Here is a 13,469-nt window from a genome sequence, read left to right as displayed (position 1 = left end):
TGGGTCCACAAAGGATCAGGCACAACTGAAAAATGACTGAACCACCCCCATCTTTATGTGCCTCAAAAGGAGGTAGAATAAATACCTCTAGCCTCTTCTCCCTCCATCCTTCTCTAAGGGAAGCTATTTCCTACAGGAAGAGGAAGCAGGAAGTTAAGGTCAGCAGCTTGGACACTGTTCTCCTTAGAGAATTGGGATACTGGGCTAGAAATGTCTTCCCTAAGTATTTGTCGAGGGGATGGAGTTTTCAGGTTCAAATTAAATTTCTGATCATACTCATTAAGGGTGAAAGAAAAACTTCAAGCTTTACATCCAAGGCTTAATTTCTTTCCCACCAAAAACCAATTCCACAAGAAACACACATAGTAAGTAAAAAGAAACCTACTTATCCAAGTCAATAGCAAAACAGAAATCAAAGTATGTAAAAGATAATTTATACTACACAATGGACAGTTAGGTGGCTCAGTGGATAGAGCACTGGGGCTTGGAATCAGGAAGTCTCATCTTCATGGATTCTAATCTATCCTGAGATATTTACTAGCTGTGTGACCCTGGGCAAATCACTTAACCATATTTGCCTCAGTACTTCAGCTGTGAAGTGAGCTAGAGAAGGAAATGGCAAACCATTCCAGTATCTTTGCCAAGAAAACCCTGTCACAGAGAGTTGAACATGACTGAAACTATTCAACAACATACTAGACAGTACAAAGTGAAGGAGCTCTCTCATTGGGAACAAGTTATAGCTCAATTGAGAGAATTAGTTCCAGATTTCACCCAAAGAGGAAATTCTGCCAAGTCTCCATTGCAGCAGGCTGGGGATAGGGACATGATGTGAACTGCTAGCTCCTCTCATGTCAGTCTCTTTGCAGAGTTGTCTTCTCCCTTCAGTGAAGTTCACATCACACATCACACATCTTCCTTCTCAAAGCTGAAAGCCAGAAGTACCTAAAGCCACCGTAGAGACCAAAGAGTAAAGAAACTCAAGAGCTCAAAGACAGCGAACCTCTCTTCTCTCCCTTCTCATCAGTTCTGCACTGACCCTCATGCAGGTGGCAGGACATTGATCTCTATGAATACATTGAGAGTTCCACACCAATGGACTTTAGAATTCAGGAGATTGTGTGTGTGTGAATGTATATCATGTATATGTGCATGCATGTTATGTGTATACATATGCATATGTCTGGCTGTATGTATATGTGTGTAAACATGCGTGTTTGTGAATATACATGTATGTGTGTGGTATGTATGAGTATACATGTGTATACACATGTGCATATGTGTATGTGAGTATTCATATGTATATTGTATAAAGGCATATGTATGCATATGCATATAGTGTATGTATATGTAGTATTGCATATATGTAAAATATGTGTGGTGTATATGTATGTATATGTATTATACATGTATATATATGCATATGTGTATACTCATATATAGGCATGTGTATGTATGTATATTGTGTATATTTATATGTATATCATGTATGTATGTCTATCATGGGGGTATACATGCATATGTGTATATTCTTGTGTGTATATGTATATAGGGTGTGTGTGTGTGTGTGTGTGTGTGTGTGTAGACACAAAGGCATGTGCATGCAAACAAACTATGTTTGGCATATTTGAAGGCAAATAGGCAGCACAGCGAATAGAAGACTGGACCTGGACTCAGAAAGACCTGAATTCAAATCCAGCTTTAGAGACTTCCTAGCTGTGTGATCCTGGGCAATTCACTTAACCACTGTCTGCCTCAGTTCCTTAATGGCATCTACTTCCCAGCAATGTTGTAAAGATAAAAAGTGATAATATTTGTAAAGCACTTTGCAAACCTTAGAACACTATATAAATGTGAGCTATTTATTATCTACTTCTTTGACTCTAGTAAAAATGGTTCCATTTATAGCTATGCTGAAAACTAAAAAGTATAATCTCACAAGGCAGCTAGGTGGCACAGTGGATAGAGTGCTAGGCGTAGAGTCAGGAAGATTCATATTCCTGAGTTCAAATCTGACCTCAAATGTAGCAGCTGTGTGACCTTAGACAAGTCACGTAACTGTTTGCCTCAGTTTCCTCATCTGTAAAATGACCTGGAGAATGAAATGGGAAACCACTCCAGTATACTTGCCAAGAAAATCTCAGATGGGGTTGTGAAGGCTTGGACATGATTGAAAATAACTGAACAACAAAAATAATCTCACAGGTTTTCTCTGAAGATTAGTTAAACAATATGCCCCAAAGTATTCTGGTCTTTGATCTTCAAAGGGAAAAAGTTATTTTTAAGTGAAAAAAAATTCTTCTTGCTCAGATTAGCATGAAGTTTACAAATTAATAACCATATAGTATATTTGTAATCAAATTTTCAAATATAAATATCTTGCTTATGACATAGTTATAGAGAGATAGCAGATTACAAATGATGACTCTCCCACTAAAAATGGCATAAAAGTTATACAGGACACGTAAAACTGGAAAAGGATCATCATTTTAGGAAAGCAAGGGATAACTGATAGACATCCCAAAAGTGACTTTGATGTACACACACACATACACACACATACACAGACACAAGGAGGGGTAGAGGAGAGAGAGAGACACAGAGAGAGACAGAGAGAGAATTGAAAGAAGCCTGTTGGCACATTGGATCTACTGATCCTTGATGGAAGATTCATGGGTGGTTATAGCTCAGCACACTAAAACCTGAGTGGGTCACAACCTATAGGATTGAAGAGGCTGTCAACATTGATTAGATCACTGATCTATTTAAGTATTATTTTAGGCATAATAATGGTAGTGACAACAAAAAAAAAATCCTATAAATTTTCTTCTTTCTTTTGTTACCCCAGGTAATTGAGAAAAGTAAAGGTAATAGAATCAAAGTCTGAATCATAAGGGGCCTCAGGAGTCACTGAATCCATACTCTCATGAAGGCAGGAATCTTAACTACATCATACTTGACATGTAGTCAAACAGACTCTTCTTGAATACTTCTCAGTGATGGGCAAAAAATCTGAAACCTTGAGTTCAAATCCTAGATCTATCACTTCCTACCTATAATCTTGGCCAAGGCATTTATCTCTGTTAGATCATTCTCAAGATGCAATTCATTGTTAGCTTCAAGTTCATGCCATGTGAAGATAATCTGACAGAGCTAGGGATACTTAACCTGGAAAAGAAAAGACTTAAAAGACATGTGTAACATGATAATTCTCTTCAAGTATTTGAAGAATCATAGAAATCAGAGATACAGAAAAGGAAGACATCAGAGGACCTTGGAAGCTGGGTAGTCCAACCCCCTCACTTATCCAACGAAGAAACTGAGGACCAGAGAAGCCCAATGTCGTACAGTAGTGTCAGAGGACAGATTTGAATACAAGTCCTCTTATTCCAGAGGTTTTACTATTCCCACTGTCACATGAAAAAAAGGAATTAGACTTGCTATATTTGATTACAGGGGCAGCTAATTGGTGCAGTAGATAAAGCACCGGGTCTAGAGTCAGGAAAATCCACATTCAAATCTGACCTCAAACACTTTCTAGCTGTGTGACCCTGGGCAAGTCACTTAACTCTATTTGCCTCAGTTCCTCACCTATAAAATGGGAACATACTGTAAGAGGAAATGGCAACCTATTTCAGTTTCTTTCCCAAGAAAATACCATGGATAAGTCCATGGGGTCACAAAGAGTCAGACACAAATAAAAAACCAAACAGCACTTAGCTCCAAAAAGCAGAACCAAGAGAAATTGATGGAAGTTACAAAGACCCAAATGTTGGCTTGATATAAGAGAAAACTTCCAAATGAGAGCTGTCCAAACGTGGACTGGGCTGTCTCAGGAAGAAGAGCTCTTTGTTAGCGATATTATAAAGAGAAATTTGTATAGACTGAATTGTATGGCCACTGAAGTCTCTTCCAAATGTGAAATACTGAAATTGTGTAATTTGTTTACCCCTTAGGGCAAATTATTGCTCTGAAATCTTGACATGAGTTGAGTCATCCTCTCACTACCTGCTCTTGTATCTCATTAGTTATGATGACTCATTAGCATCTAAAAGCAAAGTTTTTGTCATTATCTGCAAATGAATAAATGAAAAAGTATTTTATGTGTTAAGTGCGATGCATCAAAAACTCTGCCAAGTGCTAGAGTCACAACTGAAAGGTAAAACAATCACAGCTTTCAGTGAGGAACAATGTGTGTAGGAAGGTTTAACTTCTGAGTTGATGGCAAGAGTGCCTCAAGTCAAAGCCTACAGTGTCACTAAATATCATACCTAATTTTAATCACATGTTAGACATGGTCCTATCCAAAGTTTAGCTTATTGATATGGACAGGCATTAAATGTCTCTCTCTTTGGAGAGGAAAGGGATTAAATTTCAGCCTCAGCCTTAACGCTGGATTTATTGTGGGTGCTCTCTTGGATTTTGCCCTAAGTTTCCAAGTTTTAGAGGTGTGACCCAAGGATAGTAGATTTTAAATTGTAAGGTACCCTAGAGATCATGTAATCCAATTATCTCATCTCACAAATAAGGAAACTGAGGCCCAAATAGCTTAATGTGATTTGTCCAAGGTTATAGGCAGTAAAGGCAAAGATGGTATTTTAAACCAATGGTCTGTTGGCTTCACAATTAGCCCTCTTTGCATTATGTGGCTCTGTTTTATCATTTTATGTAGGGCTCTTGTTCCTCAGTTTTTAAATCCAGGAATACTCTAAGTTGATCATGTCAATTATCTCTCTCAATTTCTCCTTTTGAGGGTTGCATAGAATGCGTTATTATTAATACTGTACAAACACGATAATTGTCTCTAGATCTACATGGAACATTTTATAAAGTAGTGCTAAATAATTGTCCGAAGTATTAGTACAAAATTCATTGCCAATAGTTTATTTTCTTCATAATGGAGCTAAAATATTTCCTTCATATTTTCTGTAACTGATATGTGTTTAATTGTTTTCATCCATAAGAAACATAGTTATTAACAGATAAATATCTAATTACTGGAGATTCAATTTAGGCATTGAATCCATCTTTTATATTTAAGGTTATTCATGATCATTTTCATAATTTTATGCTTATTTGTATTAAACTATGTTATTATTAGAAAATGCTAAAGTAACCTGACCCTCTATTTTCAAGATCCTACCTCAAAAATACATAGCAATTTGCATCAGATTTACCTAACCTGAAGAATGGACTGAGAAAGTCTGAAAAGGAACTGTCAAATCATCATCCCCATAGAATGACCTCAGGTTCCAGGAATATATCAGTACTAAAATACATAGCTTAGACCTCTGGGTTAGCATCTTTTCATTGGGTTAATATAATACACATAAAGCAGATATTAAACAAAAAAAGATGGGCGCAAGAGGTTTAAAAGCAACACTATCATGACTTTTAATTAGTTTAGCAACCAGTTCTGAAAATACATTGGATCCATTGATATCTACCATAGCATGGAATTTGGTGTAAGATGTATTCATTTTGAACCGTATCCACCACATATACCAGAATGACATCATTATGATACAATTCCACCTATGAACACATGGAATGGACTGAATGAACTTTAGAAAAGTTTGCTTGACATTTCTTAAGTTATAGGTTCATGACCCATTTTGTGCCATAGTCCTTTTGTAAGTCTGGTGAAGTCTAGGATCAACTTTTCAAAATAATTTTTAAATGAATAAGAAAGGAAGACACAGAATTGCAAAAGAAATCAATTATGAAAAAAATATACTAAAAATGTTAAAAGTCCCAAGTTCACAGACTCCCTAAAACCTATAAATGATAGATTTGCCTTTTACAGCACTGTGCACCCTAGGTTAAGAAACCCTGCTTTAGTCTGGCAAAGATGCAATGCACATTTCTAAAGTATGAGGAACACACAAACTAACCCCAAGTTTCATAACCTGAAGGGCTGTTTTTGGAGACTTTCTCAAACAGTTATGTCTTTGAAATGCCAAATTCTCCCAGCATATGCATGTGATATCTATCCCCTGGTACAAAGTTCTTCCAAACTATTTCTGACTGATGGAGTAATATTTTATGCTCAACACTGGAGAGACTAACCTGATCACAAAGGAGGCTGCCATTTTTCGTGCCAACTTCATAACAATCACAGGGTTTGCAAATATCTTTGGCTGACGGATCGGCACCCACTTGTCGGAAAAGGTAATCCTTACACAGCTCACAGTTTCTTCCTGAATCAAGGAAAGGTTATGCATTATGGCTTCCAATTCATTAATATCAGCTGCATAATTCAAAATTAAAGACTCTATTCCTTTGAGAGAATTCTATAATTTTCAGGACGTCCATTTTAATGCACCTTTCATCTCTACCTGCCAATTTAGTGATCCAGAGCATATGAAACAATGAACCTGTTACAAACTGTGTTTTACTTCATTAAACTTCCATCTGTTATATAATACCACACTTCTATAAAAGCTCTGCTTTGTGAATGTCTATATATTTTGAAAGAGTTAGCTTTGAACCTAAAACTTTTCTTGATTTTCAGTGCCAGTCACATAATCTAAATGAAATATGAAAATTATCTAGGTATGTGGCATATGAAGTTGTGGACTTTTACATGAAGTATAGGCTTAAGTCTTACATCTAAAAGTAAGTATTTTTCCCAGAAATGGATCCTTTTGTGAAAATATGAGTGGTATTAACATAACATATAATTTTCTAAGTAGAAAGATACTGTACACTGCTTTCAGTATCAGTGAAGAATACTTTAGTGAATAGGTAGTTTTTGAATAAAACGTGAAGACAAAAAATATTACTATTTTCTTTTACCACTGTGATACATTGTCTTAGTATTCAAGGATATTAGGTTGATTTACAAGTTGTTAATTAGTACTCATCACTTCATCACATCCCTGTAGGAGACTGTCACCATTTTGTAAAATGAAAACCAAAAAAAAAAAAAAGAAAAGAAAAGAAAGAATGAAAGTTTCAAAGACTTACAAAAGGTCATTCAAGTCACTAGCATTACTTAAAGTATGGCATTTCCTCTAACTTCCCATACATGTTGCCATCATTAACCCAATATTAAAAAATGAAAAATTACCATTTGGGAAAAGACTTAAAATAACAAGCATCCTCAAAAGATCCACTATCTTCACAGTCAATAATTTTAAATTAAGACATATTTTAAGATATTTGTAAGACATTATCTATTTGTCCTTTGGAGGCCATGCAATATATTTGTGAATATTCACATTATCGTTTAGGTTTCTTTGCAGGCTATTTAAAGTGGATTCAAACTTCTTGTTATCTGCATAGTGATTACTAATGACTAGCTTGTTACTGGACAACAATTTGTAACATAAACAACCACAGTCAATGAAAGTTAAAGATCTTTCCTGTCCATTAATAGGCCTCAGGTGGAACCCATTAAAGGAAGCTTGATGAGGGGAGATTTGTTTTGTAGGAAGGTCTACACCTTGTGTTAATTTCTAATGAGGCACTGGTTCAGAGGAGCATGATGCCCTTAGGCTCTGAAAAGTGTACATATACTCTGAGGTGAGGTTTTGCTTGGGGCTTACTCTTTGGAAGAAGGTTCATGTTCCAGATGAGGCTCTGGGTATCCGTTAAGCAACCCTCTGACTTTGAAAGCCCAGATGCTGGTGCTTCTCTCTCTAGTAACTATGTATGTATGTATGTATGCACGTACATATGTGTGCACATATGTATGTATGTATGTATGTAATGTTCAGACAGTTGGATTTGTCTGTTGATCTCTGATGTTTGTATTTCTTATGGTCAGACAGAAGCCCTGTCTGTTGATCTTTATTTCTCTGCTTGTATTTTCTCTGTTGGTGAATATAATTGAAATAGATTATTGATCCCCTTTTAAGGTGCTTTTCTAAAAGAAAAGCAGCTCTAAGAACTTGTGGCTGGCAAGCCATTCTGGATGTGTCAGGGTGCTTGCTGCTACACAATTCCATTAAGGGTGCCTGCTACATTCAGATTTCTTGAACCAGAGAGGATTTCCTCACCAATTTCTCAGCAAAGGTGGCTATTTTTCTCATAAATCGCTATCACCTGGTATAGCTGCTTGAACAGACAAAACGTAAACTTGCATTGAATTGTTGACTTCTACAAAACTATTTGAGAAACCAATCTACTTCTGTTCTTTAAGAATTGTTGATATTTGAAATGTTTTCAGTGACCATTTTAGACTATGTAATGTCTTCATTTAACTGTTGCATTAAATTAACTGTCCTGAAATATGTCTTCCCATATTACTACCCTGAAAGCCAAAATCCAGCTTTTAATAAATGCTTATGCATAATCTCATGAGAATATACTGAAAATCAATATAATGGAAATCAAGAAACAAAATAAACAAACTTGTTTTTAGTGATATGTTGATTGGACTATATATGATTTTAGGCTGCCAGGTGGATTAAGGAATTAATGAATGTAGTTCTAGACTGGAAAGTCAAGAAGACCTAAATTTGCATCCTGGACCCTGGGGCAAGCCACTTAACCTATCATCCTCAATTTCCTTATCTGTAAAATGGAGAGAGTAATAGCCCCTACATCAAGTGCTATGTGGATCCACTGAGATAATATGTGGAAACTGCTTTGTAAACCTTAAAGGGCAATATAATATCAGTTACTTAATACTTTAGGATGAAAGTATCCAGAACTCAGTATTGACTTGGGGACCAGTAGGATGATCTATCTTACTGCAGTTTTCTAGTGAAGCGAGGCAGCCAAGAAGTAGCTTGGTTTTCTAGCAATCTGCTCAGTCTGCTTCAGGGAGGTAGTTCAAACCTTACAGCATGGACATTGTTTTTCCACATGAAATATACCAATAAAATAATTTGAAGTGATCCTTATGTGTCTTATTAAAAATACATAGATGAAATGATCCATTTAAATTGCGAGTTACCTGTAGTATTATGCTGACAGTTCTCACAAACTCCACCCCCACCTCGATGGTATTCATCAGGAAACGGGTCCATTATCACATCATAGTGGCAGCTTCTTGAATGGTTGTTGCATTGACAAGGTTTACAATTAAAAGCATGAACTTGATCCCCTTGATGAAAGGGCTTATCATTATAAAGGGGCAAGCAACGATCACACTAAAGGGAAAAAAAAGGGAAAAAATGTTGCTGGGAAGGTTACTTTATAGCTTCTGAGATTATCCACATGAGACATTAACATTTCCTACACAATAATAACATCAGAAAATCAAACCCTAAGGATTGTGTAGATTTAAATTTATACTATGGAGACAATGTATTCATTTTCCTTTGGACTATGTTTTTAATTAAGTATTGCTTAAGTTCTGTCATATAAATAAGGAAACCATGTTAGAAATAAAGATAACTGAACTGAAATCATATAGCATGAACATTATTTACTAAAATATATTTCACCTAAAAATATACTTGTTCGTTCAACAAGTATTTAAGCCCTACTCTGTGCAAGACATTAAGCTAGATTGTGAGGACGTAACAATAAAAATGAATAGTCCTGACCTCAGAAAGCATATATACTAATGGTAGGGACCAAATCAAAATATCTACTTCCCAAATATAATGTTCCAGAAAAAATGCAGCAATTCTATATGATGGTTGGCTTTTTGTAACATCAATACAATATATATCTAAATATATATCCAACTTTAATGGGCTGGTTGGTTTAAAAGTTAAATAATCTAAAATTTTAATTATTTCCAGACATCAAAATTGACATAATTTGACCAAGACTCTTTGATGTACAATGTCTAATTCAGGGAGAGACTAAAGGAACTACTTAAGTGCAAGGAAATACCATGAAATCATCATTTACACAATTTCTGGTATGAAAGCATTATTATAACCACCCAAAATGTCTATACTAATCCTAAAAATAGATTATCATATACCCATGGAATTAGAAATCAGACTCAGGAAATATAAAGGTTGTAATAAAGTCTGAAAGAGTGTCAACTACCTGCCCTCCATCATAATAGAATGAGAGGAGATATGTATTCAAATTTATTTAACAGAAGTCAAACCTGAAGTTCGAGTAAAAATATTTTCCCATAATGAGCTGTTTTTCTGTAGGTGACACTTTATGATTTGGAGCAATTTATCATTTTTTTCAGAGCTTCACTGGAAAAAAAAACTGTGAACAACCTTAATTTTTGCATTTTAATGGGAATTTTGCCCACTGTACTTCATAATAATAACATATTGCACTTTTAGGTTTACGAAGTACTTTTCACATGTAAGGTAGTCAGTCAATAAACATTTATTATGTACCTACTATGTGCAAGGTACCAAGCTAAACACTGGAGACACGAAGAAAAAACAAGGAAATCTTTTCTCCCATGGCACTTACAGTGTAACATGGAAGACAACATGCAAACAACTACATACAAACAACTTGTAGACAGCATAAACTGGAGATAATCAACTGACAGAAGGTACTATAATTAAGGAGGATTGGAAAAGACTTCCTATAGAAGTTGAGATTGTAGCTGGGATTTGAAGGGATCAGGAGGCAGAGATAAAGGAGATCATTTTTGGCATGGGGGACAACTGATGAAAATGTGAAGAGTTGAGAATGGAGTCTCTTGTCCAAGGATGAGCAAGGAGGCCATTGCCATTGGATTGCAGCACACATGGAGAGTCATAAGGTGTAAGGAGACTGAAAAGGTAGAGGGGGACCAGATGATGAAGAACATATAATGCCAAACAAGATTTAATATTTGATCCTGAAGGTGATAGAGAGCCAATTGAATTTATCGAGTAGGAAAGTGACATGAGCAGCCTTGCACATTAGGAAGATTACTTTGGCAATTGCTTTTGGATAGACTGGAGTGGAAAGAGAGACTTGTGGCAAATAGACCAGTCAGCAGGCTAATTCAGTGCTCCAGGGATGAAGTGATGATGGCCTTTAATACCAAGATGGTAGTAACAGTGTCAGAGGAGAGAAAAAGGTATTCCTGAAAGAAGTTAAGGAGGTAAAATCAACAGGTATCTGAGATAGATTGGATTGGGGGCAGAAGGAGGTGGGGCAAGAGAGAATGAGGAGTTGAGGCATAGCACCTTACACATACATTTTCTCTGGTGAGTTTCAAAATTACTCTGTTCTAAAAGTATCATTGCTCCCATTTTATAGATTAGGAAAGTAAAGGTCAGACAAGTTAAGTGATTTGTTCAAAGTCTCAGAGCTAGGAAACAGTAGAATTATCATATTGATCAGAAGGTGTCATGACTTCAGGTTCAGCATTCTTTCCACAATACATTGCCTCTGAATTACTTTTCCTGCAAAAAAAAATCTAAATGAAAGAGAAAGGATTTAAAATAAAATAATTAACTTTATTTTTAAAGTATTTTTAAAATTTAAATTCAATTTATCCATAAGTGGTTCAGTGGCTCAAGTAGAATAGGAGTCAAGAAGATCTGTTGAAATTCAGCCTCAGATATTAACTAGCTGTTGGACACTGGTCAATTTGCCTTTCTGTGTATCTCAGTTTCCTCAACTGTAAAATGAGGATAATAATAGCACCAAGTGCCAAGGTTATTAAGAGCATCCAAAGCCCTTAGACTAGTGCCTGGCTCATAAGTAAGCACTTAATAAATGTATGTTTCCTTTCTTCCTTCCTAGTCCATTGCAGAAAAAAATAACCTGCCCCGCTTTTTTAAATATGGTTGACTGTATTGCTGATAATTTTCCTAAACAGGAAGCAATTCTGAACCAGCACTGTAAGAGTGTGCTAAAAATCTTCTCCCATGCTGTATATTATCTCTGCATTTCTGACTGCCCTGTTCACTGTTACTTCCTGTCTAGGAAGAATGAGACTAGGTAGAGTTGTGTTGTGGCAGTTATGCCTGAAGCAGACTAACCCTCTATCGTTTTCCTAACCACTGTATCATTTGTGCCCCCAGGGTCATGGGTTACAGTCACTGGCTCAGAATGCAAAGCAATCTCTGTGGTGGCCCTGGGGAGGTGGGGGGTGGGAGGGAGGGCAGCATCCGCCAGGGAGCCTGCCTGGTCTTCACAAAGAGTCATTAGGATCCACTGGGAGCATTCTCTGTGATGAAGCCAAACAGAATGATAAAATAACTCTCTCCCACACTGGTGTGCTAGACAAAGCTAAACTGAGACATTAGCTTCCATGGAGACATGAGGAACATAGCAGGAAACATAGCTGCCTCTTCAATTCATTCATTTCTATTGCCCTCATCCCATTATCAAGCCTTGGCCAAGTGAGGAATGCCACTGGGAGAAAATGCCTCAAGTCTTTTTCATTTCCTTCATAATTATTCTTCATAATTGAAGACAGTATTACTTTTATTCTTTGAGTGTTGCTTTTTTGAATAGAAGATGATGTAGGTGATGGATGTGCAACCTATGGGCCCTGTCAGAGTGATTACATATGTAGTTTGTCTTCTGGAAAGCAACTCCACACAGTGCTTGTGGAACCTCTCATGTTGTTGAATTTTTGGCTTTGATTATAGAAGCTGATGGGGTAAATCATGCAGTTGCAAAATCTTTTGAATTTAATAGTTTAATTGCAGATACATTTTGTTTTCTTGTCAAAAGAATCTGGATGTTGACATAAAAATATAAAAATCTGAATTGGCAAAATGAAAATAGACCTGCCTAGGTTCAGCATGTCCATCTTCATCTCCACTTAATAAGTATGTGATATTGGCAATGCGCTATAGACAACACTACCAAGATGCAGTCCTTGCCATTGAAAAGCCTATAATTAAACAACATTTTGCCACTAAAGCAGAGTGATGGTTCTAGGTATGAATAACTTGCTTTTATCCAAAAATGCCTGATTTTTTTTTTAAGCAGTCATAATATAAATACTCATTCTCTCTTATATCCTTTCTAGAGAGGAATCATGGTGAAATACAATTAGTTAAAGCAGACACAAGGAAATAACCCAAAGAGATACTTTTTGCATTTGAATTTTCACTGAGTTAATAGAATCCCATCATTTCTGGATTTTCAGCTGGATGCTAAATTGTATCAATCGATCTAGATTCAAATCAATTTAATCCAGTGGGCATTTATTAAGGGCCTATGTGCCAAGTACAAAAACGAAAAAGAAAAAAACAACAAAAACTTTCTTCCCACAAAGAAACAACCCATCTGACCAGTCACTCAGTCATGTTTGACTCTACGTGACCCCATAAACTTAGTCCATGAGGTTTTCTTAGCAAAGAGACTGGAGTGGTTTGCCATTTCCTTCTCCAGTGTGTCCCCATTTTACAGATAAGGAGCTGAGCCAAACAGGATTTAAGTAACTTGCCCAGGGGTCACACAAGTAGTAAGTATCTGAGGTCGTATTTGAGCTCTGATCTTCCTGACTCCAAGTCTGGTGCTCTACCCACTATACCACCTAGCTGCACCTACTGACTACTTAATATTATATAAAGAATTCAGTGACTTTTTTTCTAGTATGCCATGTAAGCTGGTCACATTCAAGAACTTATAAACAA

At 36.4% G+C, this 13,469-nt stretch overlaps 1 protein-coding gene across 1 annotated transcript in view; it reads right to left on the bottom strand.

Annotated features, from left to right (window-relative positions):
* The window catches only part of USH2A (usherin), a 990,439-nt gene that overhangs the window by 855,770 nt on the left and 121,200 nt on the right, over positions 1–13,469 (bottom strand). The window contains exons 9-10 of the mRNA XM_072647832.1: positions 8,906–9,101; positions 6,070–6,200 (exon numbers count right to left, since the gene is read on the bottom strand). Coding sequence (XP_072503933.1) covers positions 6,070–6,200; positions 8,906–9,101 — 327 coding nt within the window. The remainder of the gene's footprint in view (positions 1–6,069; positions 6,201–8,905; positions 9,102–13,469) is intronic.

Source organism: Notamacropus eugenii, chromosome 2, assembly GCF_028372415.1.
Source record: "Notamacropus eugenii isolate mMacEug1 chromosome 2, mMacEug1.pri_v2, whole genome shotgun sequence".
NCBI lineage: Eukaryota > Metazoa > Chordata > Mammalia > Diprotodontia > Macropodidae > Notamacropus > Notamacropus eugenii.
This window is presented reverse-complemented; position numbering and strand designations above follow the sequence as displayed.